The 20659-nt window shown below is 37.9% G+C and overlaps 1 protein-coding gene across 2 annotated transcripts in view; it reads right to left on the reverse strand.

The window, feature by feature from the left end:
• Positions 1-2160: 2160 nt before the first annotated feature.
• Positions 2161-20659, reverse strand: part of LOC127639776 (transcription factor E2-alpha-like) — a 31677-nt gene continuing 13178 nt past the window's right edge. For both annotated transcript variants that reach the window (XM_052121987.1, XM_052121986.1), the window contains 16 exons: positions 20500-20540; positions 20252-20384; positions 18066-18112; positions 15050-15149; positions 14620-14756; positions 14363-14459; positions 14059-14117; positions 12142-12217; positions 11806-11882; positions 10573-10773; positions 10277-10388; positions 10026-10173; positions 8138-8191; positions 7332-7567; positions 5249-5398; positions 2161-5058 (listed from right to left, as the gene is read on the reverse strand). In XM_052121987.1, the coding sequence (XP_051977947.1) occupies positions 5253-5398; positions 7332-7567; positions 8138-8191; positions 10026-10173; positions 10277-10388; positions 10573-10773; positions 11806-11882; positions 12142-12217; positions 14059-14117; positions 14363-14459; positions 14620-14756; positions 15050-15149; positions 18066-18112; positions 20252-20384; positions 20500-20540 (1664 nt within the window). In that variant the 3' untranslated portion in view covers positions 2161-5058; positions 5249-5252. The remainder of the gene's footprint in view (positions 5059-5248; positions 5399-7331; positions 7568-8137; positions 8192-10025; positions 10174-10276; positions 10389-10572; positions 10774-11805; positions 11883-12141; positions 12218-14058; positions 14118-14362; positions 14460-14619; positions 14757-15049; positions 15150-18065; positions 18113-20251; positions 20385-20499; positions 20541-20659) is intronic.

The following is a 20659-nucleotide window of genomic DNA, read 5'->3' on the forward strand; positions in this document are numbered from 1 at the left end:
CAGGACACTATAAAGTATCAGCATTATGGGGGGTAATGAGTTAAACTCACATTCTCTGCTAAAAATATGAGCCAATGTGAGTGGAAAACAAAAACAGGCTTCTGTAATGAATCAAGGAATACTTCCTCATTCAGGAAAAAGGTGGATGATATCTATACTTATTTAAGGAGTAGATAGATAAAAAGATGATTTGTGCTTTATTTTGTTTTGGGCAGATAGTAGCAGGTCAACGAGATGTCCTCAAGCACAACCACTTTGTTTAGAGAGTTATGTCTGAAATAATCGTTACTTATAATATTAGGATGAACAGAAATGTGAAATTTGCCTGAAGAACATTTTGCGGAGACTTTGACATCTTGTTTAAAATCTATTAATTTGTTCTATTGTTGTGCCAGCACAAATTATTAATACTGCCCGAAAGTGCCCGGATTTCTGAAAAGTAGCAAGGGAATACTAATTTATATTTAGGAGTAACTTGCTACTTCATTTGTAAGAGTTAGGTTTAGGGGTTTGGTTGTAGTTTCTCTGACTATTCAGGCAGCACTTAACTAATGAATATTTCTAAACGGTCCAATCAGGTACCACTTTACTCATGAATATTAATTACTCTTCCCCTGCCATCCAACCTATCGGAAATTCATGGCTCGAAATGTTACATCTAAAAAAACTTTTTTAAAAAAAACTATTGTTGGTCACATATGTCAGTCAGACAGCCCCTTTCTTTACAAATAGCTACAAGATGGACCAGACTCTATGCTGACAGTCAAAGGTCTAACCCAATTTTATGACCAATTTATACCTCTTAACAGCATTCAATTACTTTTTTAAAGGTGAACTCAGTATTTATTTTATGCATGTCATCTTTGACTGACATTTAAATTTTTTTTGATATGTTGCAGCCTTATGCTAAAATGCTTAAAATAATATTTTCACATCAATCTACAATCCATACCAGATTTTTGATAACTTTGCAAACATATATACATATACATATATATATATCTCTCTCTCTAACTGAAATATCACATTGACATAAGAATTCAGACCCTTTGCTATGACACTTGAAATTTAGCTCAGGTGCATCCAATTTCTCTGGATCATCTTTGAGATGTTTCTACACTTTATTTGGAGTACACTGGTGGCAAATTCAATTGATTGGACATGATTTGGAAAGGCACACACCTAAGGTCTCACAGCTGAAAATGCATATCAGAGCAAAAACCAAGCCATGAAGTCAGAGAAACCGCCTAAAGAGCTCAGAGACAGGATTATGTCAAGGCACAGATCAGGCTACAAAAAGTTAGACTCCATTGAAGGTTCTCAAGAGCACAGTGGACTCCATAATTCTAAAATGGAAGTTTGAAACAACCGGGACACTTCCTAAAGCTGGCCACCCCGCCAAACTGAGCAATTTTGGTAAAGTGAGGTGACCATGAACCTGATGGTCACTCTGGTTGAGCTCCAGAGATCATTTATGGAGATGGGACAAACTTGCTTAAGGACAACCATCACTGCAACACTCCTCTGATCTGGGCTTTATGGCAGAGTGGCCAGATAGAAGCATCTCCTCAGTGAAAGATACAAAAAAGCCCAAAGGACTCAGAGACTGTGAGAAACAAGATACTCTGGTTTGATGAAATGAAAATTGAACTGTTTGGCCTCAATTTCAAGAGTCATGTCTGGAGGAAACTAGACACCACTCATCACCTGTGCAACCCCATCCCAACGGTGAAGCATGGTGGTGGTAGCATCATGTAGTGGGGTGTAGAGAGACTGGGGGACTGGTCAGGGTTGAAGGAAAGCTGAATGCAGAAAAATACAGATATCCTTAATGAAAACCTGGTCCAGAGCACTCGGGACCTCAGACTGGGCCGCAAGTTCACCTTCCCTCATGACAATGACCCCAAGCACACAGCCAAGACAACACAAGAGTGGCTTAGGGACAACTCCGTGAATGTCCTTCAGTGGCCCAGGAAGAGCCCGAAAAATGAGGAGGTGATACTTTATAAATGCACTGTGTATCTCAATTTCAATTCATTTCATTGAGAAACTTTTAAGAAAAAAAATACTGAGTGAACGTTTAACACATTTCTCTAAAAGGACAAGCAATAGCAATGCTTTTATTACAATATTTTTATTTACTTAACTCATTTGAAGGTATACAAGATCCAAAGCAAGACATTGAAAAAAAAAAAAAAAAGGATAATTCCGTTATTTAAAAAAAAAAAAAAAAAATGGCACATTTATTGCTACATTACTGTTATATACAGGACAGTTCTCAATACCTACTTTATATGTATATTTATAAAAACAAAGACAAAAAAATTAAAATAAAAAAGAAGACAAAACAGCAGTATTGTTCATGTTCCTACTGCAACTGCAAGACACCAGGTTGTGTAAAATTCACACACGTGGTAATAATGATGGGAATCATTTTGACTATGAAGGGGTGTGCAATGAATATGTCATTCAAATGTTCACACGGTTATACATTCAAGGGGTGGGATTAAAAAACTTTTTGATTTGGAAAAGTAACAGATGAAACTGTGGACAGGAAATTACATGGATATTTTCAAAATTGGATGGTATTAGCTGGACGCAATGAGAATAACTTTTAATAGTCTAGAGTTGTCAGGCTCCTACTACCTTTGATGAATCAATGAAGATCCCCTTTCTGGTGTGCTTAAATCACAGGACTAGTGACATCAACATCTCAAAACCAAAGTCTAGTCATACCAAAACGTGACAAGAACCTAAAACTGCCAAAAGCGTGCACAAACACAGAATTGTAATGAATACAAAAGATTTGCCACTACTTCCAGAAAACAATCTATGAGTAAAAAAAAAGAAATCTGGATGAGCCATTTTTGAGTTTTCAAATAATAACAAATGGTCAAGTTTACAAAAAAAGTTTAGGCACTGACAAGGCATCACTCTCAAATATGAGTCTTGAGAAGGCCACAATATATAAACATTCAACAATTTATATCTTTTTATCAAGAATTGATATTATGCTTCCATTATGCTTTAGAACAACCTCCTCTGGAATATGATAAAATGTTTGAAATTATATCCACTGTGGACATTGACAATTACACAGGTTTTAACACCAATTTTACCATACATACATATCAAACAATCTGGTGCATCTTCTCACGCACATAATGACATCCAGTGAACAAGAAACATTTGTGAAGCTGCACACTGACTGTGTGGGATGTATACCTTGAAATGACGATAAGAATGATCAACTGAACTCACAGTAAGCCAGTCTGATGGAGACTTTGCGAGTGCTATACATTTGAATATTACATTCAAACAAGTTGCATTATATGCGTAGGCGAGACTGAAATTTAATTGTATTGGCAAACGTTGCCTGACGGACTACACCATTGCCGAACACCAAGCTTTTTGCTTAAAGCAGGAAACATGGCTTCAAAGAATTACTCACATTGAAGCACCCTCAATCATTAATCAAATATCTATCATTTAATTTTTGAGAATAGAGTTATTCTGGAGCATCCATTAGGTTTCCGAAAATATATGCAGGGTCTTCTGAAAATGCATGGTCCATTTCGATCATACGTGTCTCTGAGCGTTCACTTGCACTATAGACTCTACACTTAAAACTAATACATTTTTGTTATTTAGAAATCTACTATGTATAGATTAACAAAAATATATATATTTATTTAGATATATATATTCATACATTTGTCTCAAATTGAAATAACATCCATTACATATGTGTGAGGTGGATGTGTGTTCAGGTTGCAGACTTTTGGCAACATCCACAATGAGCCTTTAATATGAGTGAGTGATGATTGTAAATATCCTGGCAAAACAAATAAAATAAACAATGGGCTTACAAATGGTGAAAATTTTGCTTCAAAACTTAAACCACATCCACACAATGCATTTTCACCAAGTTTACGCTTCTTATAGACACTAAAATGGTGTTTTTCTCCAACGAAAATGGACTTCTGAAAACAATATCCAAAACTGCATACTTTGAAAACAAATGCCGTTTTCAAACTTAAATGGATAAGTGTGTAGACGTGGCCTACTAATATGTTTTAATTGGAAAACACATCAATGTCGCTACGTTTATGCCATCCATCTACAATGAAATGTCATTTTTCTCTGCCGAAAATATTTTCGAATACTCATTTGAATACTTGGTGTGGACGTGGCCTAACAAACACAACATCTGGAATCCAAGCATTGTTTCTGTCTTGGTAACAGAAGTTGACGCTCCTGTACAATGTGGCAGGCAGCTCCAAAAATGTCCGTTCATATTTCTTTTGATTGGTTGAACTATCCTAAACTGAAGTCAATGGCATTGTAAGAGCTGAATAACATCAGATGATGCGTGATGCAGGGGATGCAAAACAAATCTCCTGTTTCAAACAGTCTGGAGAGCCGTGATGACCAGTGTGCTTTTCTCCCATTCTGGAAGAGCCCTGGCCCACAGAGCAGAGGCATGCTGGGATACAAAGTCCTCAAAAGCACCACAGGTTCTCCCCACCTCTCATGGGGTTCAGTTACACAACGCATGTAAGACTGTACCTTTCAGTTGGGAATGACAAACCATGTTAAAAAAATCCGCTCCTATACAAGCAACTCCCAAACTACTTTGTTCCACACAAGTAAGCAGTTTTGTCTTATATAAAACGTAACAATTAGGCACAAATCCTTGATTAAATTTGACGTTCGTTGACACAAGTCTCGTCTCAATCAAAGTGACTCTCTCTGCAGTGGATAAATGCCAGTTGTGGTCTGAACACATCGATTCCTATGATCCGTCATTGTAGGGAAGCAGAAAAATACAAAAAAACTGACCAAGAGTTCTTCACATTTGTGCTAGTAATTGTGGTCTGGAGTGATCTGCGGTGTCAGTTTTGGCAGAAGGTTTGTGTATCCAACAGTCTGAAGGGTGCACCTCTGTATTTCTTGGATGATATGCTTTCCGAGTCACTATATGCACACAGGGAGGAGGAGAACGGTGGAAGAGATTGAAGGTCACTTCTTCAAAGAGCTCAAGAAATTTCACTGAATCTGAGGAAGACAGACAAGTCACATTGTGATGAATTAAATTAAGTATTTGACCAATAAAACTGTTTTTCTCACAAGCTAACACACTGTGCTAATATTGGTTGGAATATTAAACTAGTAAAATGAAATCCTGGGTGACCTAACAGTGAATTAGGCTTCAAACTATATGACTAAGAATGGACATTTAACTCACCGCATCACATGTGACTGACAGAGTTGCGCCCATCTCCTCCCAGGCCCGAATGAGGTCCGGACAGCTGCATCGGAGTGTCTCCAACCACCCCGGACACCTTCTCTTCCTCACGTCGCTTCAAACATGCAGCTTTGGGGTTCAGGTTGCGTTCTGGATGAAAATGAATTGAAAACAAATTTAAATTAACTTATAAAGGAAGCTCAGTAACCAGTTTTAGGAAAGTATAGCAATTAGTCTGACACAAAGCATTTTATTTATAATTAAACACATGGAAATGTCCTATTAGGAGTCATAAAATCCACTGCACTAGAATACCTTTAGCTTAGCATTTACATTTTACTCAGAAATACATGAGCGAACAAAGCTAAAAGGGTAGCAAATGCCATTTTATTCTTTAAATAATGAAACCTTAGTATTAAAGGATCATGTGGAAACTAGTGCCATCAGTCGATTTAAATGCAATTAAATCGCATGATTTCATAGTTAATGGCGATAAATTGCAGATTTTGAAAGTGCTTAAAATGTACTAGGGATCCTAATGAATAATCGAAAATTGATTAATTGTCGTTAATAATTTAAGCGATTAAGCTTATCGATCCTCGATTAATTAATATCAGGACGAATGCATTCAGAAAACTGCCTATAAGGCTGTCTATACAGTCAATAGCCGCTAGAGGGCACTTGCGTGCTGCATGTCATGTCTTATCCAAATCACAGAAGATCTGCACAGATCAGAGATAAAGTGGGCTCAATGTAAACAGTGTTGGAGCATTTCTCTGTAAATGAACATTAATGTTTTCTGCACACACTGTGATAGTGGGTTCCAGATGTGTATGACTTTCTTCTCCATGTCTTCAGAAGCGTGTGATTGGTGCGGGTGAGAAACAGATCAATATCGGTTGATAGATTTTACAATATCTGTCCTTTACTATAAATTCTTAACTTTTCACATTCTTCTTGTGTTTTTGTTGATTCACATTCTTCATGCATACCATCCCCTACTGGGCAGAGGAGATTTTAATTTTAGACTTAAATAGCTGTTTCTCAACCACACCTACCATATCACTTCTGAAGACATGGATTAAAGCACTGGAGTCAAACAGGTTACTTTGTGCTTTTTGGAGTGTCAACATTTTGGCACCTATTCACCTGCATTGTATGGACCTACAGAGCTGAAATATTCTCTTAATAATCTTAATTTGTGTCAATTGTGTTGAGAATTTAAATTTTTTAGTTAAGTATCCCTTAAAGTACAACATGAAAAAAAGCAATGTTGATCTCCTTGTTTCATCCCAAACTAAAAATACAATACCGGAAAAGCACGTTAAGTATTGTGTTTACGCAGTGTTATGATTTGACTTAATTTCAAATTAAATTAAAAAAAAAAAAAAAAAGTCCAAAAGGTCAGAAATATCCCACAATCCAAAACGTGAAGTTTTAATGAACTCAAATATGGTGACTAGTCAAACAAGTGATATATTTAATATACAAGTTATTTTTAACAGTAGCCTAATTCATTAGCAGTACGCAATTTATAAAATTCATAATAAACTATATTAAAATACACTGAACTAGAATGTTTTAAGAGGAAAATATTAATTTTTGCACTCCTTTTATGTATTAATTTAAATTACATTTAAACAATAGGCTACATGTAAAAATTTTATGGAGTCATCCACATGCGTTTTAAAATATTAACGTTAACGATTAATTGTACTGTCAAAATACAATTAGTTCCTTCTCAGAAAAAAACAATATGCAACAATGTTTTAAAACATTATCGTTACATTATGTGTTACACACATATCTGGGTTTGTTTCGTACAAAAAAATATGGTTAAGGAGGTCCTTTCTCCTTCACTTGATCACTGACACAGAATCACTTTTGTATGTGTTTGTGGTGTGTTCGTCAGTTCAATTGACCACGGACACATCGCCAAGGTTCTGCCCTATTCCAACCAGTGTTCAGAACGTGCACAGAGCTGTATGAAATGTCAGATTAACAAAAATGAATGTGTTAAACGTTTTAAATTATATGCATGCATTAACGCATTCATTGTGACAGCTCTAGTGGAACCGCATACCTCGGACTTGTTGCTCCAGGTTTAGTATGACGTTGACGGCCTGGTGCAGGATGAGCAGTTTAGTCTGGGGTTTGTCGTTGCTCAGGTGCAGCTGGCACATGCGGCCCAACTCTTTGAAGGCCTCGTTAATGTCACGCACACGCAGTCGCTCACGTGCATTATTAGCCACTCGCCGCTCCTTCTCCCGTTCAATTTTCACCTCCGGCGGCAAGTCCTCGTCATCTTCATTGTCTTGACTGTGGAGAGTCCATTATGTGAGTACATTTAGAATTTACATGTGAATTTTTACATTTAGAGAATATAATTTTTTTTAATCAGCTGCGCAAAGCAAAATGCATTTGAAAACTTTAGAAACTGTGATATGCAAGTCAAAATTTTACACACACATGACTAAAAATGGTAATCAAGATTGTGAAGGGGTTTCCAAATGTTTGACTGCTACTGTAAATAGATCTCTAATCGCTTTTCCATAAGGAAATTAATGTTGATAAATGAATGAAAGATCAAAACTTGCTTTTCAATCTGTTGGTTTGCAGAATAGAGCCCATTGTAGATTCAAAGACGACCAATTCTAGTTAGCACCCATGAAATTATTACATAGGAGAGAGTTATCCCCACCTGTATCAATATCATCTTACATTCTCCTTGGTCTTTCAAAGCTATCGACTGCTATTTAAAACCAACACTACATTTTGTATTTTGTATGTGTTCCAATAACCTTCATACATTCAGTGTTTTAAAAATGATCAAGACTCGCATCCTGCGTCTTTTAAAAGCATGCACTCTATGGTGGGAGATAGACTTACTCTTCTCCCTGGTCTGATACACTTGAAAGGGCTTGATGGGAAAACACGTCCTTTCTGAAAACAATGTGAGAGTTTGGGAAGGGGGAGAACACCGTAAAAACAGGGCACTATGAGTGTTGGAGAAGCTCCGACATTTTGAAATTAGGCCAATCAACCCAGTGTGATAAAACATTTGCGTATACAAACTTAAAGAATGATACTTTGAAGGAGGTATAGTTTAGACCAGGGGTCGTCGACCTATGGCATGCGTGCTAATGCTGACACGTGGAGGGGTATTGCAATGGTGAGAGGAATAAACTATTTTATTTATATAACTTCCACACCTGCATTTCAATCTATATCTTGCAGAGTGTTTTCATGAGCTGAATAGGAGGCTAAACAAAAAGTTAAAACGTGACGTTACGACAGTATACACAACAGACTCGTGCAGCGCGTGCAAGCCATTCGAGATAATTGTGTGAGTAAACGCGGCCACTTTGCTACAGTCAGGCTGTGTGGATGACAGCCTACATTCAGTGTTCAGTACTTTTTATTTTTGCTTTCAGAACACCACATGATGTAATAAAGAAAACACCACTATTAATCCTTGAGATTTCCAACTCAGCATACAGGTGCAGCCTTCTTAAACCAGTCACATTCAAAATGACATTAAACTATTAAAAGAGAAAACATAAAACACACATCATGGAGTAAAAAATTTTAAATCTATTCTATCGAGTCTATTAAAAATATAAATTAAACCGAAAAGGGCTAAAAAGTTGATCGGCTTGTGATGCGCGAATGGCTTGCACACGCAGCGCGAGTCTCATCACACTTTGATAGTGCTTCGTCTTCCATTCAGCTCATGAAAACACGCTGCATGATCATGAGGAAGGATTGTATCAAGATGTAGATTGAAATGCAGGTGTAAAAAAAACGTCATGTAAATAAAACGGCACAGCCACTGACCAGGAAAATAAAACAATAGCACTCAATGTCAAAAAGGTTGCAGACACCTGGTTTAGACAATGCAGACTTGCTACAAACCACACAGTTCACATTGATCAGTCAAGAACTATCAAGGGATAGTTCACCCAAAACTGTAAATTCTCCCATCATTTACACACCCTCAAAAAAGTGCATGACTTTTTCTTCAGCAGAACACAAATATTTTTAGAAGACTATCTCAGCTCTGTAGGTCCATACAATGCAAGTGAATGTGATCAGACATTTGAAACTCTAAAAATCACATAAAGCAAACACAGAAGTAATCCTTATGACTCCGGTGGTTAAATCCATATCATCAGAAGTGACATAACAGGTGTGGCTGAGAAACAGAACGATATGCAAGTCATTTTTACTCAAAATCTCCACATTCACTTTTACATCCGAAAGTCACACGTGGTATGTTTAGTTTCAATTTCACCTCTGAAAGCGAGTTATGGTGGAGATTTGCAAAAATGAACTGAATATTGTTCAGTCTATCCCGCACCTCTTATATTGCTTCTGAAGATAGAAATTTAACCGCTTGGATTGTATGGACATACAGAGCGGAGATATTCTTCTAAAAATCTTTGTTTTTGTTATGCTGAAGAAAGAAGGTTGCATCTGGGATGGCATGAGGGTGAGTAAATAATATTTTTAAGTATCCCTTTAAATGTACCAATGGCGAAATTTTTTAACAAACAATCAACTGTCAAAAAGTTGTAGTTGAGGTATGAATTTTTTTTTAATAAATAATAAAATAAAAAAAGAACAAATTAAATCCAATTTTGATAAACCCAATCCAAACCATAATCATGTGTGATTTTGAAATCGGATTAAACAGATAAAAAGTTTTTCAGTCTGATTGGAATTCAAGTTGTATTTTTCATCATTTGAGGGACCAAACGCATTTAGTGTCACGTACCTTGGTCTGGGGCGAGGCGGTTTACTTTCTTTCTTCTCTTCCTCGGACTTATCGGCCACGGAGGAGTTCTCGTCATCTTCCTTGTCTTCCCTCTTAACGTCAGACTTGTTCGAAGATTGTGTGGCATGAGCCAGGCCTCCAGGCAAACCTGAAGCCACGAAATTGTTAAACACGTCCCACCTGCCACTCTTAGCTTTACATCTGTTGTTTACACGTTTTATTGGTTGAAAAAGCAAGAAAGTGTTCCTCACTGCTGAACCCCTCTGGAGCTCCTCCGGGCGATGGGGTGCCTGAAGCATGAGCTGACTGCAATAGAGTGCTGCTGGGAGGAAGGCATGCGTGGTCCTCGTGGTGGCTTCCAGCCTGCAGAACAGCGCACAACAGGGGAGAGTAATTAGTACATATCAATACCCACACGTGCATTAGTATTGCCACTCTAAAAATACAGCTTGCCAAGCAACTCAAATCTTTAGTTATTTTGTACTGAGCAAATGCCACTCCATGTTAGCCATTGTTAATTTTTCAAATGTTTCAAGTGTTCACTAACCATGACAGGGTGTCTGTTACTGAGGGGCAGTCCAGGGTTTGAGTAAGTCTGAGGAAGCCCCCCAATGGCTCCACTGGAAGTCGAGACTGCACTCAGTAGGCTGTGCATGTCGCCGTGGGCTCCAGGAATACCCGGTGATTGACCCACCGCATGACTGCGCAGGACATGAATAGCCTCCTCCAGTCGGTCTTCCATTTTGTTCTGTTGTTGAGGAAGATCAGATACAGTCAGTACATTCACACTTTAAATATTTAACGAATTAGTCTTTTTAAAATGTCAAAAGTCTGAAAGAAATTGTCAAATTTTTGCAAAAGTTGTTTTAATAGGCTTTGTCCTGCATGTAAACACATTTATTCGACCACAATTGGCCTCAGCGTTGCAGCATGGTCTGAAAGACAGTTCACTTGCGACACGTTTATCCCAAAGTCTACTTTGGTTAGATGCGAATGCTAGGTGTCTCCGTAAAGGATGCACAAACAGCAAATTGCTGGGAGCATTGAACGAGTACGGCCTGATTTTTCAAACCATGCATACTCCGAATGCTTAGTATGCACATGTGTCTGGAATAATTTGCATTAAAAGGAATATTACAAGTGTTTGATACAAGTTAAGCCAAATCGAGAGCATTTGTAGAATAATGTTGATTACCAAAAAACTAAAAATATAAATAATATTTTACAGTTACAGTGAGGCACTTACAATGGAATTGGGAGGATTTAAACAGAAATGTGAAGCTTATAATTTTATTAAAGCACTTACATTAATTCTTCTGTTAAAACTTATGTATTATTTGAGCTCCAAAGTTGTTTACATTTTTACAGTAGTTTTAGGGTTTGTTGGCATTACATCATCGTGGTAATGAAGTTGTAAAATTGGCTACAACTTCACACAGAAATGGCTAATAAGTGATGTCATCACACCAAAATCATGTTTACACGCATATTGTTCATGTCCTGTGACTAAACTTTTGACGTAAAAAATTGGCCCCATTCACTTCCATTGTAAGTGCCGCACTGTAACTCAGATTTTTGTGGTAATCAATATTATGCCGCAAATGCTGCTGATTGATCTTAACTTGTATTGAACCCGGAACATTTCTTTAATTAATGGGTCCACTGGGTGGCAAAACTGTTGAGTCGTTGCGGTCATGAATTTATACACCTGAAATATTCCTTTAAATCACTCAATTGTTCTTCAAAAGGGTTAGAGATAAAAGGTCCTTTATCAACCTACCAATGCATGTAGTCCCCCCTCATAGTTAGGAGACAGAGCAGTCTGGCCAGAGCCTCTCGGCCACTGAGCTGCACCTGCTGACAAGAACATTAGAAGCAGCCTGAGTGTGGCACATGGATTGCTGTAACATCACTAAAACGACAGAGGGTGCACAAGAGTTTCACATTCACATTATGCCTCAATCTGGCAGCATTCACTAAATCCATCAATCTAAAGAGAATGATTGATGATTCTTCTGGTTCCTTCCTCTGTGTGTCAATATTGGTCTCTGTAATTTTAACACAAAATGATCAAGGCTTCTAGCTTTGGTGGAATAAAATGGCTTAGCAAGCTTACTTGCAATGCCCTGAGGGGAGCCCACAGGAGTGGAAGGAGTGGAGAAATTGTTGCTGTTATGGTCCGAAGGGTAGATCTGTCAATCAAAAACATACAGTAAGTATTCTCTAAAGGACACAACACATACCAGTTATATATCAATATATGGGTAGTGTCCTGCACTGTAACATGCTATAATCCAACTATCCATCCATCCATCCATCCATACATACAATATATTTTAATCGTATATTAAATAATTATTAATATACATGCAGTTTTATTACCTCTTATTAATTGAAGTGAGACTAGTGGTGGACTGATATAAATCGCAGAGGCAGGTAAATCAGCCGATATTTGTCATTTTTTAATTATGGACTGATAAATTAAAATTTTCCAAGATGTCAAAATAGTTTTGAAAGCTGTTACAGCACCAAAATGTAAAGGAGCCATCAGAGACATGTAAATGACCAATCACAGTTCGTTTAGTTGTTACTTGCATCACGTTAAAGGGATAGTTCACCCAAAAATGAAACGTCTCATCATTTTACTCACCCTCATGAAATACCAGATGTGTATGACATTCATTCTTCTGCAGAACACAAATTAACATTTTTAGAAGAATATCTCAACTCTGCAGGTCCAAATAATGCAAGTGAATGGTGGACAGAAATTTGAAAATCAAAAAGCATAAAGGGAGCATAAAACTAATCCATAAGACTAAAGTGGTTTAATACATGTCTTCAAAAGTGTTATGATAGGTGTGGGTGAGAAACAGATCAATATTTAAGTCCTTTTTGTTCCTATAAATTTCCACTTTGAATTCTTTTGTTTTTGGGCGATTAACATTCTTTGTGCATATCACCACCTACTGGACATGGAGGAGAATTTCTGGCCAACATTCACTTGCATTATATGGACCTAAAGAGCAGAGATATTCTTCTAAAATTGTTAGTTCAGCAGAAGAAATTCATACACATCTGGGATGGCATGAGGGTGAGTAAATGATGAGAGAATTTTTATTTTTGGGTGATCCATCCCTTGAAACTTGTTGTACACTGGTCTATTGTGTTAATTTAAACAGTACCGCAACACAGCTCAGCCGAGATTACATGTAATATTTGTATTTAAAATCATTCATCATACAACAGGTCTATTGAACTGAAAGCTATTGAAAATGTGGTTAATAGCATAAAAAAACAAAACAAAAAAACTAGGGCTGTCAATCGATTAAATGTTTTAACTGAATTATAAACATAACATGCCGATTAATTAATCAAATAAATAACAATTAAATTGCATACATCATTATTTGCTTCGAAAGGCCCCCCAAATAAATATCATTCATAAAACATTTCATAATAAATGCAAATATATCTAAACATCACATGTACGACCTATAATAAATATATAACACTTATTACAATTCAGTTAGAAACAAATTGTATTATTGTGGCAAATGAATAAAGCATTGATTAGACAATACAAAACAAGTGGCTTAAGAACTCCTTGTATTGTGTGTTTTATTCTCATATCATTAAACAGTTGACAGCAATCTGTTTTGCATTGAGTTAGTCAACGTGTCCAGTTCTCACAGTACGCGTTCAAGCTTGAATTTAGAATTTAAGTATGCATCGGTGGCATGATTAACTGCATACATTTCTTTAGTCCTACAAAAAACCTTTAATACATAATACCTGGGTAAAAAACACCTAAAATAAACACTTTCCCTTCACATACATATGCATTTAACCATAGAATTGTCCTTGTTATGTGAACTACAGAAGCACTGAATTTGATTTAATAGAGCAGTGGCTAATAATGATCAATAATTAAAAGAAAAAAAATATCACTGAAAGTCTGACAGAATAATGGTATCAGTCAATGACTTCACCTGGCCAAATACTCTCTCTTGGTGATTAATGGAACCTCACTCACCGAAGCAAGAGCCTTTCCAATCTCATCTCCTGAGCTGCCAGTGACCGAGCCTCTACTGGCTGTGAGAGACAATGAGAAAACGTAACTTCATTACTGCACATATTAAGTCACATTTCCATTCAGGTGATAAATAACTTGCTAAAAAGGACTATTCAAAGTAGAAATCACTGAGTGAAGGCCAGTTCCTCCAAATGAACTTTCAGGCCAGTCCAAAACTTTTAAAATATGTTTGATCCCATTTACAAATTATTCATTCAAAGCTCAATTCATAATTATTAAATTAAAATACTAAAAGGTAATTTACCCAAAAGGCTGTCTGATCCATTCATAGAGGACGTGTGACTGTAGGCTGCGGAGCCCGACTGGAAACCATTGATGTCCGCTCCATGCAGAGGATAGTTCTGCAGAAGAGTTGGAATTAGCCACAATGTAAACTGTTCTCCAAAACTGCAATCTAGCTACTATTAGTCCGAAAACAACTTGACAAACTTAATATTAGCAGAATTACTTTTTGAATAACCATGACAACAGCTTGGCTAATTTACATGTCAGATGACATACCATCCTGTCTTGTGGGTTGATGGCAGAAAAGGAGCCTGGTTGACTGGTGTGTGGTGAATTGCCCAACATGGCCGTGTAACCTGACTGACCTAAAGATCCGGAGGGGGCCCATGGGTCCGAAGAGGAGTGGAGGCCCTCTGCGAACACAAGGGCAGATGGGGAAAAAAACCCCAAAACAAATAAATTTAACCAGCCTACGCATGAACTAATGCAGACTTGATATTATAATCCATATCAACATTTGTCTTTGTGCATGCTTGCGACTTCAACTCAAATAATTAAAAAAACAAGTCACTAATCTATGCAAGCATTGGCTTTGTGAACAAGAAATGTAAACATTCATAATAGAAGTGGAAATAAGCATTGCATTATGGCTTAAACGTAAACAAAAATTTGTTTTTTAAATGCAGGATATGCACGATGTAACTACCTTGCATGTAAAAAGATCCTGGGTACACAGAGCCAGGTTTGGAGCCTGGGTAGGCAGCACTGTCGCGAATAAATTCATCCCCAGATGTGGCAGCGTAAACCTGCGTTTATGAACAAGGAACATGAAGGACATAAAAGAAACAATTACATTCAAAAGGGTTCATATGGACATAGAAAATCGCTTTCACATGGATGCACTGGTACAGAGCCCTGAAGCTGGCAAGCACCTCACAATTTTCGGTACAAATGACGTGTACACGTGTTTCCATAGTGCCCCCTCGGATAAAGTGGCAGGGACAGAGAACAGAGCATGCTGGGAAATGCGCCACGGCCATCTCATGGCACAGTCGGAGCTTCCTCTCTCACTCCCATGAGCCAAAAGAGGAGAGGGAGGACAGCTATAGGGAGCTGTATCATTGAGTCCAAATCAAAGAAAATACACTGTACAAATACAAATAACAAAATTTCATAAGCACGGCAGGTTCTTGTTTTTATCGAATTTTAGTGCAATATTAATACCCGTCCTTTACCAGGTCATTACCAGGGAAGAGAAAAATAGTCATTGCAATACTTGGTATTTGCTATACAACGTGCCGTTATAACTCCGTACTGTGTGAGGCGCAAATTTCATCATCAGCACGCGCAAACTGTCCACGTGTAGCCAAGCTTGTCTAGAAACATGGCAGTTCGTCTCTTTGTCTGCATTGTCTTCATATGTACCTGGAGTTGACTGAAGAAAATCACAAAGCAGTCGTAGTGCACATGCGTTCAGCGCCTCCATACAGTCTTGATATCAAGAATATTCTTTGAAAGGCTAGAGCGTTCAAACGTGAGCAAGACGCAATGGCATGTGAAAAAAACAATGTACATCCTAGCCTTAAGACATTACAAGTATAGAAAATCATTATGAAAAAAAGGATCACTTTTACAAATATTAGCTACAAACAAGGGCATAGTAGCACAAAAGTATACAGCAATTATTCTTTCAGGGAATTGCATGATGAAATTATATATATTTTCTGTGTGTGTAATAGTCATTTCCAAATACAAACAGTCCAAAAGACAGCCTAGGAATTTAGGAGTCTATATAGGTTTTAGTTCTTTACTACTTACACTATTAATTTTTCATAATTTGAATGGTCTTTCAATTAGTTAAGCCAATGAGTTACAGATTTGATTTATAGATTACGATTTTGCCTTTCCAGTGTGTAATATAGACTTAAATTGCAATTGTAAAAGATACAAAAGAGAGTGTAAAATAATTATTTAATAAGTAAAATCTAAATAGGGAATATATGATAGGGAGCTTTGAATACAAAGTGAACGATCATATAATCAGAGGAGCCACGAAGGATTCCTCCATACAGTCACCCAACCAATCCTCCAAACATAGTGTTCCCCGTTAACACGTTTTAACATGTATGATATGTATATTTGTCTGCACGCGTGCATACATGAGCAAGTGTTCAGGAGGGAGTGCCGGCGGGCGGGCGGGTTTCGGGCCAGCGGAGAATACAAATCCAGCAAAGCGATATTTCTCTTTTGCCTGTAATTTGATTTAACAGGGAGAAGTGGGAAGGGAATGGAGAGATGCACTTCTAATTACAGAGCCATCTGCCTGCTCCTGGAGCCCATCCAACTCCACAGGCAGCTGGGCTGAAGAGGGGAGGGGTGAGAAGGGTGGGGGAGAGGTCTTGCTGAAGACGTGGTAGGAGTGGAGAAAAATAGACTGGTCGATTATGTAAAAACCACATTAAAATGAACAAACGGGAATGGAAAAAATTGCAAATGGCACTCTTCCCTAAATATCGTAGGGAAAGGTACATCCTCAAAATGATTTATCGATGCTCTGAAAAACATCAATGCAAGCCCAGACAAGTTAAGGATCAATTTCCTTCAGTTTTGAGCCAAACTTGTACTTAAATGTCAAAATAATATTTAAAAAGTATTCTAAAGGTCGCAGGGGAGTGTTGACGCAATCACTAGTTTTAGAATGCTGTGGCTGCACAAGAGGAAGTTATACTGAGCCATAGAGAGTGGGATTCAGCAGGAGAGAGAACCCTAGCTCATCAGCAGCTATTAATCTGAGCTAAGCGAGAGAGAGAGAGAGAGAGAGAGAGAGAGGGTGGTGCAAGGGGACTCACAACTGGGTCACTTTGGTAGAGGGGGAGGACGAGGTCTAGCATTGGCAAACCTGAAGGATAGTGTTTTGGTATGGGGTTTTAGAGGGCAGGGGGTTCAGCTAATGTGGATTTAGAGGAAGACATAACAGTTTCCCCACAATTCAAAAGAAATGGTTTAGAAGCGGTATGGCTTCTTGTACATTTTAGCAAGTTAATGTTGACTTCCAATAGTCGCAGGAATATACTTCTGCAAAAACCTGCATCAATGAACCTTAGTCGGGGTAGACGACGTTTAATTTTATTCTAATTACAACTACGCTGTTAGGGATACAAGCACCACCCACTGAATAGGTTGTACTGTCTTTAGATCTTCGGTTAAAAAGAAAAGAAAATTAAGCCTTCATGTTCGACTAACCTGAATAAGGTTGATGTGCAAGGAGACTAGTGTTAAGGATAGGGTAAGCTTTGTTTTTTTCCCATGTGCAATTATGTTGTGCGCATGGTAAGGGTTCCAGCATTTCAAAGAATACTCAGTGACAGCTAGCTCAGAGATGCTTTCACTATGACTGCATTGTGATACTTTTTCGTACAGTCAGCTCCAGGTAAATATACAGCCTGTAGTATGTATCAATTTCTACGCGTTGCTATGCCGTTTTTTTTAATATTGCCCACCCATACGCATCTGATCATTAGGCTACAAAAACTGCCGTAGCAGCACACGAACTCCAAAGCATACTTTTGCCTTTAGAATGTTCAAGATGTAACAGAAGTAAACGAAGAGTTCCTTAAATTTGTTAAATTAAGTCCTCTAATGGCCAATATATTTTTGCTTATGAAGTTCCAATTTCCAGAAGGTTGAATGTAGAACAAGAAGATTTAGAAAGTGTTACTCACAGAAGATGGCAATCCTGGTGGCTTTCGAATCTTTTTTGGTTGGGGGTCTGTGAAAAGATCAATGTAGACATTCAGTGCTGTGAAAAATTATTTGCCCCATTCCTGATTTTTCGGTGCATTTTTCATACTAATTGTTTTAGATCTTCAACCAAGATATAACATAAAACAAAGGCAACCTGAGTAAACAAAATATAGCTTTCAAATACACACTGGTAGCCAAAAGTTTGGATTAATGTACATACTTTGCTCCTATGGAAAGAAATTGGTACTTTTACATCTGGCCCTCCACATCTCTTTCTGTCCTTGTTAGAGCCAGGTGTCCTTTGTCTTTGAAGATTGTAGTGTACACCTTTGTATGAAATCTTCAGTTTTTTTACATTTCAAGCATTGGACATCCTTCATTCCACAAAACAATTATTGACTGACCAGTTTCTAGAGAAAGCAGTTCCTTTTTTGCCCTAATATTGACCTTAAGACATGCCAGTCTATTGCATACTGTGGGAACTCAAAAACAAACACAAAGTCAGTGTTAAGTTTCATCTAATGAACCAAATAGCGTTCAACTGTGTTTTATATAAATGGCAAGTGATTATCTAGAACCAAATTAGCATTTAGCATGATTACTCAAAGATAATGTTTTTACATCAGTAATGTACCTGACTATACTTTGTGATCAGTTGAATGCCACTTTGGTGAATTAAAATACCAATTTCTTTCCGAAACTGAAAATCTGTACATTATTAAAATACCTATATCACCCATGTGAACATCTAACTGCCCCCTTAAACTTAATAGTTTGGTGGTGCCACCTTTAGCAGCAACAATTGCGAGCAAACACGGCCGATAACTGGAGGTCAGTCTGTCACAATGCTGTGGTGGAATTTTGGCCCACTCTTTTTTGAAGAACTGCTTTAGTTCAGCCACATTGGGGGGTTTTCCAGCATGAACTTCCAGTTTAAGTTCCTGCCACATCATCTCAATAGGGTTCCAATCAGGACTTTGACTAGGCCACGCCAAAAACAATTCTTCTTTTGAGCCATTCAGATGTGGACTTACCCCTATGCTCTGAATCATTGTCTTTCTGCATAATCCAATTGCGCTTGAGCTTCAACTCACGGTTCTCCTTTAAAATTTTCAGATAGAGAGAGAAGAGTTTCCCTCATTATTGCAAGTCACCCTGGCCCTTAAGCAGCAAGGCATCCCCACACCATCACACTACCTCCTCCATGCTAGACCATAGGTATGATGTTCTTTTTGTGGATTTCGGTGTTTGATTTATGCCAGATGTAATGGGACACCAGTCTTCCAAACAGTTCTACTTTTGACTGATCAGTCCACAGAACATTCTCCCAAAAGTTTGAGGATCATCAAGGTGTGTTTTGGCAAAATTCAATCCTTAATGTTCTTCTGGGTTAGCAGTGGTTTTTGCCTCAACACACGTTCATGAATGGCATTTTTGGCACATCAGTGACGAACATGAACTGTCAGTCATGAACAATGGCCTCTATTGATGCGAGAGAGGCCTGCAGTTCCTTGGATGTTGTCCTTTGCTTTTTTGTAACTTCCTGGATGAGTCGTCGCTGTGCTCTTGGAGGAATTTTCGAAGGTTGGCCACTTCTAGGAAGGTTCACTACTGTGCCAAGTTTTCTCCATTTAGAGATAATGGCTCTCACGGTGGTTGAATTTGGAGCCAGAGCCTTTGAAATAGCTTTGTAACCCTTCCCAGACTGATGTATTTCGATCAATTTTTCCTCATTTCTGGAATATCTTTTGACCTACTGGGTGAGACCATTTAGCCAACTTCATGCTGCTGACTAAGTTCTATTTAGGCGTTGTTTTGATTGAACAGGGGGTGACAGTAATCAGGCCTGTGTGTGTCTAGTCCAGCTGAACCCCATTACGAATGCAGTTTCATAGATTTGGGGATTTAGTAACTTAGGTGGCATATAGTTTTTCCACACAGGCAAGTTGGTATTTGAGAACCTTTTTGCTTTAATAAAAAAAACATTATCATTTAAAAACTTTGTGTTTACTAAGATTGCCTTTATTTAAAACAGATTGTTTTATGTTAGATTTAATTATGATTGGGACAAATACTTTTTCACAGCACTGTAGAGTTTGTTTTTCCAAATAAATGGATACTGATTGATCTGATGCAAGTCTAGTTAGAGTTTGCTAATATTTACCCATGCCTCCATCTGAGGTGCGTCTCCGAGGGTTGTTGGGGTATGAGGGGTAGACCTGTGAGCTGGACTTCAGGCCGGATGGGGACATGGCATCTGCAGAGTGCATGGCGATGTCTGAGGGCAGGAACCCTGGCTACAAGGAATGACAGGACAGAAGATTGGCGCAAGAGTGAATGGAGCAACAAGCAGGTGACGAAAGACACTAGGTTTCGAAATGGAACTTGGCACTTCATCCCGATTTAACTTACCTGGCCTCCAAAGGAAGAGTATGGAGCCCTTTCATTCTTACCTACAAGGAAAACAAATCTTGTGATTTAATAGATACTTGATTGATTTCAATAAATAATTGTGAAACTGATTTCATACTAAAATAAAAAGGCCTAAAGATTACAAGAATATTAATTCAAG

Source organism: Xyrauchen texanus, chromosome 48, assembly GCF_025860055.1.
Source record: "Xyrauchen texanus isolate HMW12.3.18 chromosome 48, RBS_HiC_50CHRs, whole genome shotgun sequence".
In the NCBI taxonomy this organism is placed as follows: Eukaryota; Metazoa; Chordata; class Actinopteri; order Cypriniformes; family Catostomidae; genus Xyrauchen; species Xyrauchen texanus.